The 13,171-nt window shown below is 32.8% G+C and overlaps 1 protein-coding gene across 2 annotated transcripts; it reads right to left on the minus strand.

The window, feature by feature from the left end:
* Positions 1 to 222: 222 nt before the first annotated feature.
* On the minus strand, positions 223 to 10,495 carry LOC127700711 (uncharacterized). 2 transcript variants are annotated; one of them, XM_052204308.1, is made up of 6 exons: positions 10,414 to 10,495; positions 9,763 to 10,059; positions 5,548 to 5,685; positions 3,778 to 3,870; positions 991 to 1,244; positions 223 to 450 (listed from the first exon to the last, which is right to left on the minus strand). In XM_052204308.1, exons 1-6 carry the CDS (start codon positions 10,460 to 10,462, stop codon positions 295 to 297), a joined length of 987 nt encoding a protein of 328 aa, XP_052060268.1. In that variant the 5' UTR covers positions 10,463 to 10,495; the 3' UTR covers positions 223 to 294. The 2 variants fall into 2 exon arrangements, with proteins under 2 accessions (XP_052060268.1, XP_052060267.1); XM_052204307.1 differs by having other exon boundaries at positions 991 to 1,247.
* Between the last annotated feature and the right edge of the window lie 2,676 nt (positions 10,496 to 13,171).

The following is a 13,171-nucleotide window of genomic DNA, read 5'->3' on the forward strand; positions in this document are numbered from 1 at the left end:
AAAAGATAAACTCTAAAAAATCAAAATTAGTGAGCTGTGTAATGTGGACCTTGTGACTTTCGTCTGATGAGTATGTTTATAACATTAAATGTCTCTCACTTTATCTAAATGTGGACACAGATGCTTATGAAATTTTGATTAGCCACAAAAAAAAAATTAATGGTACTTTATTCATTTTAATGAATACCCCATTGCTTACATCAAAACTGATATATGTCCGTATCCAAAATAATATAAGTCTACTTTATTTTAGTGAATACATTTATTAAATACAACAACAAATTACAAACAGCTTCAAGACGAATCGTTATTGTTTGCTAGAACAGCAGTGGCGTAAAAGTCAACCTCTTCGTATGTTGTTCTGGTGATGTTCTTCTGAACTGTTTCTTCTTCCATCTTTTTGTCATCGTCAAAAGTTACTTCGATGTAAACTAACTGATCTGTGTTCATCTGGAATCAAAAACATACCGACCGTCTTAAACCGGTTAATATCTTGGAAATAAATTCGACATGTTCAATTTCAGTGCTAATAAGCATTTATTTTTTTTTAAATAGCATAATTTGTTTCTTTGGTCAAAGGTAAAATGAATTATAATTTCAGTTTGAGATTATTATTTACTCCTCAAGTCCCGTGGTAAATATTTCATATATATTTAGGAGTAATTTGTTTTTTAGAGATTGAACAGCATACAAACACTAGGTTTTATCAGGGACTATTATACTAACTAGTTAATATATTATGTCCCAGGTTTTATCCTAACGTGTTTTGCTAACTTTTAACAAATCTAGCAAATATACTAATCACTCTTAAAGTTATGTCAAAACCTATATCCATATAGTACGTTGTCGCCTGTGTCTGATTATATGTCTCATTGTGCAAGACTTTGTAGTACCTTCTGAAATTATTAACTGTATCTGGTGTGTTTGTCGGTGTATTTTCTGAGATCACACGCTCCAAAACTCCGTTTGAAACAATACACTGCAACCTACTTGTTCATTGTTTTGTTGATTTTCTGTTTCTGGATCAGTTACTCTAGTTAGTTGATGTTCCGTTTCTGGATCAGTTACTCTAGTTAGTTGATGTTCCGTTTCTGGATCAGTTACTCTAGTTAGTTGATGTTCCGTTTCTGGATCAGTTACTCTAGTTAGTTGATGTTCCGTTCCTGGATTAGTTACACTAGTTTGTTCAGTTTTCTTTCTTACTTCACTGTAAACATTATCAACTGTAGGTTTTTCCATCCGTGCTGCTGAAATAAAAATCTGTATTTCCCAACTTACTCTTAGAGACATGTACTGATATTCGTACAATTTATGTTACTCATATCTGCGACTCTTTTCACAAAAAATCTTACGATTAAAATTGATCGTAAGTTATACTGAAATGTGTATGACTTACGAGTATTTTTACTCTTAAGATTTTTTGTGAAAAGAGCCGCTGGGTTGTATCGTCGCGATATAGATGTATTTAGCGCTAATGCGTCGAAAAGCAATCACCGATCAATCCATCAATCAATCGATCAGATCTGGTTGTTTACATTCCTGAACTTGATGCTAAATAGATTTGTGAGTCTTATTATAAATTAAAGCGGTTTATCCAGATAGTTATCTTAACAAACTAGTGCATGTTTCTTACAAAATTTAGGTCGTTAGTATTATCGGGGCCTTTTATAGCTGACTATTCGGTATGGGTTTTGCTTATTGTTGAAGGTCGTACTGATACCTATAGTATAGCTTATTTAATTCTTTATACATCTATTTGTTTCTTTGATGTTTTTGTTATGTTTTTTAAATACAGCTTCTTAAAAATAATTGATATAAAAACCAGGAGATGTAGACATGAGACAACTATGAAAATAAAAGAGTTCCAATGTCCCCGACGTTGCACATATTTTATCTATCCAAAGTACAAGGGCAATAACTTAAAAATACACTTTTTTTTCTTTAAAAACTTTTTTATAAATATCTAAGAGAAATGAAGGCTTCAGAGCAAATACAATGCAATTTCCGATATAATTAATATTTCCATGGGGCGCAACTCGTTACAAATATTTGATCAGCACTTATTTCCAAAAGTGTCAAAGATATTGCTGATATAAACCTCTGACAAGAATTGTACACATCAGAGCGCTAACAATGCAATTTTCCATATAATTGATGTTTCCAAGGGGCATAACTCTTTTTTTTTAATAATAGATCGGCACTGATTTTCGAACTTGTCCGAAACATTACTGATATAAATCTATGATAAATGTTTCATAAAAATCTGGCACGAATTGTACAAATGAGATCGCTAACAGTGCAATTTTCCATATAATTAATGTTTCCAAGGGGCATAACTCTTTTACAAATACTTGATCAGCACTTATTTTTAAACTCGTCCAAGACATTGGAGATATAAACATATGATATAAGTTTCATAAAAATCTGGCAAGAATTATACATGAGAGTGAAAACAAGACCGGACAGACGGACGCCTGGTGTTTCTATGTCCCCCGCAACACGTTGCGCGAGGGACAAAAAAAAAAGACCAGATGTCAAGGGTATGAATAACAATCTGCTATCGGCTTCACTTGTTCAACTTATGACAATATCAACCATTAATACTTGATTTTCATTTATTGACTTTGTTGTCATATTAAATGTTGAATGTGTATATTTTTTTTCATCTCCTTGTATTGGCAGTTTAAATTCCCTTTAACCTATTTTAATGAATCTTATTAAGGGGTTTTTAGTTTAATATGCCATGCTTGTGTAAAACAATAGAGGCTATAAAGAGCCTGTTTCGCTCACCTAGGCCTATGCGCATCTTCAACAATGAACACTCTCCAACATTGAAGACTAGATTATAATTCACAACTTACACCTCTTTTATGTTGTTCTGATATCGCTGATCATTTTTTTCTGTTTACAGTTTCTCTCATTCTACTACTAGTATATGTTTGCCCAAATCACAAAAAGGGTAAAACATCCTCATTTAAGGACAAAAACTCCTATTAAAAGACAGCTGACAATTACATCTATGATGACCTATTTGCAGATTTTGTCTTGCTGGTAATTTTTTGCTGTTTAAAGTGTCTATTTTTCTTACACAATTTTCAAGATAATAGACAAAAACGCAAAAAAATGATAAAAATCGTCTTAAGAGCAATGACTCTAATAAGGAGTCGACTGACAATTTCCATCGTGTTAACTTATATGTAGGTCTTGTCTTGCTGGCCTTTTTTTCTATTTAAAGTGCCTATCTATCTATCATAGTTTTCAAGACAATAGACAAAAACGCAAAAATGGTAAAAATTATCATTAAAGAGCAATATCTCCAATAAGAAGTCGACTTACGATTTCAGCTATGTGGACATATTTCTAGATCTTGTCTTGCTTATATTTTTTGCTATTTAAAGTTTCTATCTATCTTTTAACAGTTTTCAAGATTTTCAACTATAAAACCCAATGATGATTGTGGACAAATTTTGTTTCAAAGAGAAGATGTTTGCAAAAGTTAAAGGACGACGATGAACGCCACGTGTTGACAAAAGTTCACTTGGCCCTTTGGACCAGATGAGCTAAAACAAGAAAAATCCATGTCGAAATTTAATCCTAACCCTTGCCCCTTCCCCTAGAAAAATGAAATGCTTGGTTCTTAAGTAATAAGTACTTAAAGAGGTACGAGTGTAACATAAGAATCTTACAGGTTGTAAAACAAATACTATCTAATTGCATGTATATATTCACTGCAGATTTAAAAAAAGAGTGCAAATGTGTTACATGTTAAAAACCTACCAGAAACGTAACTCTTTTCTCGCGCTGATGTGATGCCTGCTACTGAGTCGTCTTTCATGTTTACATACACCGTACCACTGTCGCCACTCATACCTTCAACGAAATGGAATTCATTGATAAACATCATCGATTGCAAGTCATACCACCCTTTGAGTGGGTGTACAGCTTTTATTCAACGCAGTATGTACAATATTTCCCCTTTTATTGCATCATATTATTTATTTCTCTCGCAAATGGGTTTGGGAGGCGGGAGTATAGGACTATGCTCCGTTTGTCCGACTGTCCGTCACACTTTCTTTTACTACGGTACTTTTTTTAGATTTCAATACACGTAATTTATGTATAACTGGTATATTGGTAAGTCGGGGATTTCATTACTAAAAAATACTTAAAACCTTTACTAAATTCTTTCACAGATACAAAGATTTGGTTTGAAGTCTGGCAAATGGGATACCTAATTGTTACGGTGTTTTTTTTATACAGCCCGTAATATTGTAATAATATCTTTGTAAATTGTCAATTAACGGAACTAATTTTGATTTTGTTTTTAACAGACATAAAAGCATAACTAGATAGGAACACTTATGGTCCTACATCCTGCCGATATTGATATTTTGATAATGCGCAAAATTATTATGCTTTTCGCAGACTGTTTATGACGACTTTATAATAAAGCCGTTGGATGTGTACTGGTTGATATTTTGTTTAGGAAGAAAGGTTTATTAGTAAATTGAAATTGACTTTGAACTTCCCGATATCTTTTAGAAACTGCGATTACTCTATGATCAGTAGTTTGTGTTGTCTTTTATAATTCATTTTTGTGCTTCATGCTGATGAGCCTTGCACTTAACAACTGATTTTTACAGTTTGTTCTTATGTTTTGCAGTTACACAACTGTCGCCATGTTAGGGAAGGATTAAGATCTAAAAAAATATGTATAACCCCGACACATTCTTTATTTTCCTGTCCAAAATCACGAGCCTGTAATTCAGTTGTTGCCGTTGGTTGATGTCCGCCGTATTTGTTTCTCGTTTTTGTTTCACCTTAAATCAAGCAGGTTTTTTCTCTTTTGAATATGGGTGTGTTATGCCGAGGAGTTTTATAGCTTGCTATACGGTGTGGGTTTGCTCATCCTTGAAGGCCGTTTTGGTGATCTATAGTTGTATACATTCACGTCTTTTGGTCACTGATTAATAGTTGTCTTGTTGGCAATCATACCACATCTCGGTATGATGTCAATAATTTTTGGAATACAGTCTTGAATCTGTTCTTGTTTGCCGCTTGATGTTTATACTTTTTGTTAGTAGCTTTTTTGTTTACAATATTATCATATTCTAATACAGTGAATAAGAAAATTTAGTATATGGAGCTTCCGCATTCAAAAAATATTTAAAAATGGAGACTGTATAGATTTGATGCCTCTTAATGCTCTTAGCGAATTTTTTATTTTTCTCTTCAGAAAAAACCTCAACTATTCTTCTTAAGAAAAATACCCTCCTTATTTGTTGCAAATGTATAATATCAATGCAATAAATTTTTTCAAAGATACCGGGCATCTAATATTGGTACGCTAGACGCGCGTTTCGTCTACATACGACTCACCAGTGGCGCTCGAATCAAAACAGTTACAAGGCCAAATAAATACGAAGTTGAAGACTAAAACCAGCGTAAGTGAGGAAGATTCCTTTTACAGCATTACAATTATATAATATAATCTCAGGCGGTTTATCCATCTGCAATGTTTTAATCCTGATTATATTCTATACTCACTTTTCTTAAAATAGTTTCTTCCTAAAACGACAATGAATATCAAGACTATAACCACTAGAACTCCTCCGATGACACTCCATATAACTACTGTCATAGTATCGTCTGACATGGCTGACTCATTCTCTGTAACTGGATAGTCTACAACATAAATATAACTATACAGTCATAGTATCGTCTGACATGGCTGACTGTGGTGGCTCAACCTCTGTAAATGTATAGTCTATAACATAAATACAATTACAGTCATAATATCGTCTGACAATGCTGACTGTGGTGGCCCATTCTCTGTGACTGGATAGTCTACAACATAAATATAACTAATGATATTGTAATGGATAATTCTACCTCCTAACATGCAAAATGTACAGCTAAGAGGCAACAACTAACTTTAATATTGTAAAGTTTAAAGATTACGTGAATCTAACAAAACAATTCAAACTAAAAAGATTGTGTAAATTTATTAATAATATAGTTTCTCTTTCATGATACATTTGCAACTTTATGTGTATATCTTTTTATAAAATGACGACGACGAGGGGGGGGGGGGGGGTTAACGACCTTGACTACCCATGAGAGTCTTCCACGGTCGGCCCTGGCTTGCGCCTTTTTGGGCATTTAAATAATTTATTTTTACCTTATGGTAATTGATATAATTTTGAGTGACAAAAAGAAAAAACATAACATGAATAAAATGTGAAATGAACAATAATTTGATAAATAAAATAAATAAAAAAATAAATTGATGAAACACACACACACACAAAATCAAAAAAATAATATAAAAAATAAAAATAGGATCCACCTAAAGCCGGAACAGGACAAGCAAATGACAGTGAGTGGCAGCAACGTTGTCATGGTACACCAGCAGCCAAGAAAAGAGCGGAGAAATTTGATATGCCAAATTGTGTATGTGAATTTAGTTGCTAAAATATTTTCGTGAAACCCAAATAGGCCTATATATGTGTATGTGAATTTAAGAAAAATGATTAGTATAAGTTTTTATATGTACACAAAAAAAGAATAAGTAAAAGAAAAGAAAGGAAAAGAAAACCAAAGGGTGTATGTATAGTTTTGACTGCTTTGTGCTAGCCTACTGTTATGCTGTCCGCAGGAAGACAAACGCCCCACTCTATAAAATGGAAAACAAAAACTCTTTATAAACTTGATGCGTCTGAAGCACTATTCACAATGAACGCTTAAACCCCAAAATTTTGAAAGCCAACAATGTATAAATCCTTGAATACTTGGGGAGCTATATGACCAAAAAGAACCAAAAAAATAAAGATAAACAAATCCACCTAAGGTGAACTTTGACTGAAGGAGTTGATAATTACTAAATATACCAACGGTGAATCGCTTACTCCTGAGCTGTTGATAAAACTAGTTGTCTACCTATCGAACCAGTGCTAGATTATGAAAATATTATTTTACAAATTTGGGGCGTCCGAATTACATTTCTGAATTAACTTCATCAGGAACGACCATAATTGTGTATGTCTATTTACCGTATTTCAACGGTTCGCATATTTTTTTTCAATTTGTATAAATTTGTATACACATTTTACACTTATACAGACTACAAGGAAATAATTACCACCCTCTCATGTTGTTTCACTCACTGGGATAACATTTGGAGAAACTTAATAAAATCTCAATATTAATAGAGCTGATATAACGAACTTATCTTTTTCTATTTGATGAAATATGTATAAATTAAAAAAATGTTCTATACATTCAGTGATAGTGAAGGCTTTAGCAAGTGCAAAAAATATATGTTCTTTTAAAAAAAAAATATTGGAGGACTTCCAAAAAAAATATATGAAATTGTATCATATATAGGTTTACTTATGCGATACTATACTGCTTTTATAGATATAAGAAGATGTGGTATGAGTGCCAATGAGACAACTCTCCATCCAAATCAAAATTTATAAAAGTAAACCATTATAGGTCAAAGTACGGTCTTCAACATGGAGCCTTGGCTCACACCGAACAGCAAGCTATAAAGGGCCCCAAAAATGACTAGTGTAAAACCATTCAAACAGGAAAACCAACGGTCTAATCTATACAAGAGTGCACACGCTGAAATGTCTCGCCTTCTTTACTAACCATTGATTTTATGTTGATAGTCCTAAATACAAAGCTTTACTACAAGTAACACATAAACTTAACATGATCCAAGAAAATGAGGTCAAGGTCAGATAAACCAAACGAGAAATACATGTACACCTTACAATCATTCAATAAACCAAACATAGTTGACCTATTGCTTATTGTTTCTAAGAAACAGTCTTAAACTAGAAAACTTAACATTGACCAATGAACCATGAAAATGAGGTCAAGGTCAGATGAACCATGCCAGACAGACATGTATACCTTACAATCAATTTAGGCATTGAATATTGTTGACCTATTGCTTATAGTATCTAAGCAACAAACTTAACCATGAAAACTTAACATTGACCAATGAACCATGAAAATATGGTCAAGGTCAGATGATACCTGCCATACAGACATATACACCTTACAATCCTTCCATACATCAAATATAGTTGATCTATTGCTTATAGTTCAAGAAAAACAGACCAAAACACAAAAACTTAACACTGAGAAATGAACCGTAAAAATGAGGTCAAGGTCAAATAAAACCTGTGAGACTGACATGTACATCATAAAATATGTCCATACACCATCAATAATTGACCTATTGCATATAGTATTAGAAAAAAAGACCAAAACTCAAAAACTTTACTTTGACCACTGAACCATGAAAATGAGGTCAAGGTCAGATGACACCTACCAGTTGGACATGTACACCTTACAATCATTCCATATACCAAATATAGTAGACCTACTGCTTATAGTATCTGATATATGGACTTGACCACGAAAACTTAACCTTGTTCACTGATCCATGAAATGAGGTCGAGGTCAAATGAAAATTGTCTGACGGGCATGAGGACCTTGCAAGGTACGCACATACTAAATATAGTTATCCTATTACTCATAATAAGAAAGAAATTAACATTACAAAAAATGTTGACTTTTTTTTCAAGTAGTCACTGAACCATAAAAATGAGGTCAAGGACAATGGACATATGACAGACGGAAACTTCGTAACATAAGGCATCTATCTATATACAAAGCATAAGCATCCAGGTCTTCTAGCTTCTAAAATATAAAACTTTTAAGAAGTTAGCTAACGCCGCCGCCGCTGCCGCCGCCGGATCACTATCCCTATGTCGAGCTTTCTCGACAATAAAAAACGAGAAACGAGAAACACTTATGAACCACATCAACAAACGACAACTTCTGAACATCAGATTCCTGACTTAGGACAGGTTTATCAGTTTTCGATTTTAACAAGCAATGTTTTCAAAAATCTAAGAAATTACAATTTTAGTTCACACACGAAACCGGGTTAGAAAAATCTTTATGTCTAGTGGCTAAACGCCGAATACAATATAATTGAAGTAAGCGTCAACCACACAGCAATCCAACGACACAAGTCAACGAAACTAGACGTTTGGTCCCTAGACAGACGGTTTTCGATAAATGAAAAAAAGGTCAACGATAAATTCAACAGATATCTAAAAAGGAAGATATAATATGCGAGATTCCAGAAATTTTTCTTCTTTTAAAATAGAAAATCGGTCTTTCTTTCTTAAATAATATGCATCAAAATAAATATATATAATAGTAGGTCAGATTCTTTAACCTTTAACATAGAACTGACCTAGGTTATTAAAGTACTTATAAATTATTTTCACAAACAGGAAATTGTACTATAGTATATCATTGAATACTTTCCGGTAATTGTCTTATATCTACACGTTTCCCCCCATAACTATGGGATACTGGATATACATCAATAACCCCAAAACATAAGGAAATCAAAGACAAAAATCCCGATGCTGCCCTGATATATCATCACTCACTTTTGTTTATTGTCTTTTACCTCATTAACATTCATTCAACACATCTCTTTACTGATCACATTCATCAAGTATATCGAAACCTTTTGAAAGTCTTTAGTTAAAACAATTACTGACACCATGAAATTTCCTTATACATGTATTACAGAATCGCACAGTTTGTGTAATATTTCATTGGGAAGCATACAAACATCAGTCCATATCACTGCTGAGGTGGGGGGGGGTGTTAAAAGACCTAGGTACCATCCGAATCCCAACTTTTTTTTAGAACGCAACATACCAGTAATGACCAATATAACTCCGTCAAAGACTGTGTTGGTATCCTGTAATGTATAGACACCCGCATCATCACTAGTTACATTCCGGATAGTGAACTTGATGGCTGTTATGGTTTGTGACATGTACTTGTCTATTTTGTATCTAGTGTCGCCTGTGTTTGATAATACAGAACCAAAATCGATCCTAAAAATAATTAAAGTCAAATTTCTCATTATGGCAGCATTCGTTGTTGATACTGACTGAGATAGTTCCCATTTTACTACAGCATTTGTCCCTCTTTGGAATCTTACTGTTCTATCTGCAAAAAAAAGACCCAATGCAATAGTTTGTACTAAGGCAATTATTAAAAAATGCATTTCAAAAAGTTAACTGAATATCCTCAAAATTAAATGAATAAAGTAAATTATTTAAATATATAAAATTAAATGAATAAAGTAAAATGTGTTTAATATCAACAATGAATTGACATTTATTATAATAATTTTCGAGTAATTAAAGTAGTTTTATTCATTTTTCATTATTAAACGCTATTACTAACATTGAAAGCAATATGCAAGTAGACGTGATTTTAAAAGCCTTTTTCTCTACACGTAAACTATTTAAAGTATAAACCCCCTAATGAACAAATAAAACATTGAAATCTAAAACTCACAACAGTGGACAGCAGTGAAACAGAGTATCAATACAAAATATCCTCCCATGATAATGAAAATTAAAATGGGATGATATTTGAGAGCATAGTACGAATTCGGAAATGATTCAACGGAAACGATCGTTTCATTAATAACTTTGTACTCATACAATTACTACCGCTTATATAAATTGGTATATATATATACAAATATACTTGTATTTCCTGTTGTATACGGAACACATGAATCTGCAAAAAAAAAGATATTTGTTTTAGTATTGTTTTAATATGCCTTTTGTGATAAAAAATTTACTAGATATATTAACTTTATGTGTGACACCTTTACGATATTTTTCCTCTGGATAGCCCAGATACCGACTGTTCATGACTTTCACTATACATACTTTTCCCTCGTCTATTGAAGTTGTCCGTCTTGCTAGTTTCTATTGGCCATGGTGTTGTCTCTCCTGAAGTTTTTTAATTGCCTCTTGGTATGTTCTTATAATTAGCCAAATTCTATAATGTCATATTCTAAACATTTTGTATTAAAAGACATCATTATCCAAGTTAATTAATGTGTATCTGAAAGACAATACATATCTTTACTACCAATATAATGTTACGTTCTTTTTGTTCATTAGATATACTCGATTCATACTTAGTTTGTCAATATTATTCAAAACTGCAGTTTGAACCATTAATTTTGTTAGATTTTTTTGGTATCATGTTCATATATACGCCATATTATTGTTACACATGTTCAGATATGCCCCATAGTATTGTTACACATGTTCAGATATACGCCATATTATTGTTACACATGTTCAGATATACGCCATATTATTGTTACATATGTTCAGATATACGCCCTATTATTGTTACACATGTTCAGATATATGCCATAGTATTGTTACACATGTTTAGATATACGCCCTATTATTGTTACACATGTTCAGATATACGCCCTATTATTGTTACACATGTTCAGATATACGCCTTATTATTGTTACACATGTTTAGATATACGCCCTATTATTGTTACACATATTTCAGATATACGCCCTAGTATTGTTACATATGTTCAGATATACGCCCTAGTATTGTTACTCATGTTCAGACATATGCCCTATAATGGTTTCACATGTTCAGATATACGCCCTAGTATTGTTACACATGATCAGATATACGCCCTAGTATTGTTACACATGTTCAGATATACGCCCTAGTATTGTTACACATGGTCAGATCAGTGGCGGATCCAGAAATTTTCATAAAGGGGCCGGGACCACTGACTGCCAAAGAGGGGGCCCGCTCCAGTCATGCTTCAGTGATTCCCTACATAATCAACCAGATTTTTCTTACATCCCCCCATCCCCCCTAAATCCGCCTCTGCAGATATACGCCCTAGTATTGTTACACATGTTCAGATATACGCCTTAGTATTGTTACACATGTTCAGATATACGCCATATTATTGTTACACATGTTCAGAGGCCATATTATTGTTACAACCTAAAATTATGTACAGGAAGTTTTTAAGAGTAAATTTTAATAGAGATTAACTTTCAGAAAATGACACGTTTCAAATAAATTCAGGGAAACTGGCCATGCCTATTTATTTTTAAAAAGTGTTATATATACACTAGGCAAGTTAACCTTAGATGGATATGGCTTTTTATGCCCCTTTTAGTCATATCGTTCTTCAAGTATCCTTTCATCTTTGGCATTTTTTTTCGTTTTTTTTTTTAGGTTTCAGGCTAATCAAGGGAAATCCAGAATTTAATAAATCCAGAAAAGCGATTCGGAAACACAAAATATTAGTGCTATTTTCATTCACAATCATTATACTCACCATATATATATTTGACCTCAAACTTTGTATCTGAAAACGGACATAATCAGGAAAACTAAACGGTTGACTTATATCTAATGAAATAGAGTCAATGTAAAATAAACCCTTTCAGGCGCACATGCACACCTTTTATTCGTTGTTTACACAATATAAATTTACTCTTTTACTCGCTGTATCTGAGAATGGACCGAATTACGAAATTTAACGTTGACTGAATTCACAAGAACATGGGGTCAGCTGAACCCTGGACGACTGATATATACACCTTACAGTCATTCTGTAGACCAAATATAGTTGATCTCTTACTGGTTTTATATGATAACCTTAATAATAAATTCAAATTCAAATATTTTATTGGATAAAGCACATACGATAAATATGACATTGCGTATCCAAGTGTACAACATACATGACAATTATGTAAATAAAACGTAATGCATAACAAGAGAAAATTAAGGACAATGAATGATATGCTATATATATATAACTATAAGTCTATTTATTTTGTAACTTATGGAAGACTAACTGACACCAAGCGATATTGTGGACTTCAAAAGCTTGTCTCATATATTTAAAATAATTACATGTTTGTTTGGCATTAGCCAAATTATTTGGATTAAGTAAATAAATGACTGATTTAATATCATCATTTTTAATCAAATTTTGGAAAATGTTAAACTTTTCTCGAAGGTTTTTATATAGGGGACAATATGAAAGGAAGTGCACTTCATCTTTTACCCACAGGCACTTGTCTCTGCAATTTCCCCCCCTATATACCTTAATATAACTAACACTTATAAAGTAAAAAAATTTCAGAGACAAGTGCCTGTGCTTCTTCTTTATCTCCGCAAAATTTGCAGAATCTTTCCGTTGCTAAAAGTTTTTGGTTTACTGTATCTCCCAGTTTCAATGGCAAGTGAATGTGCA

This window comes from Mytilus californianus, unplaced genomic scaffold, assembly GCF_021869535.1.
Source record: "Mytilus californianus isolate M0D057914Y unplaced genomic scaffold, xbMytCali1.0.p SCAF_5, whole genome shotgun sequence".
Lineage (NCBI taxonomy): Eukaryota > Metazoa > Mollusca > Bivalvia > Mytilida > Mytilidae > Mytilus > Mytilus californianus.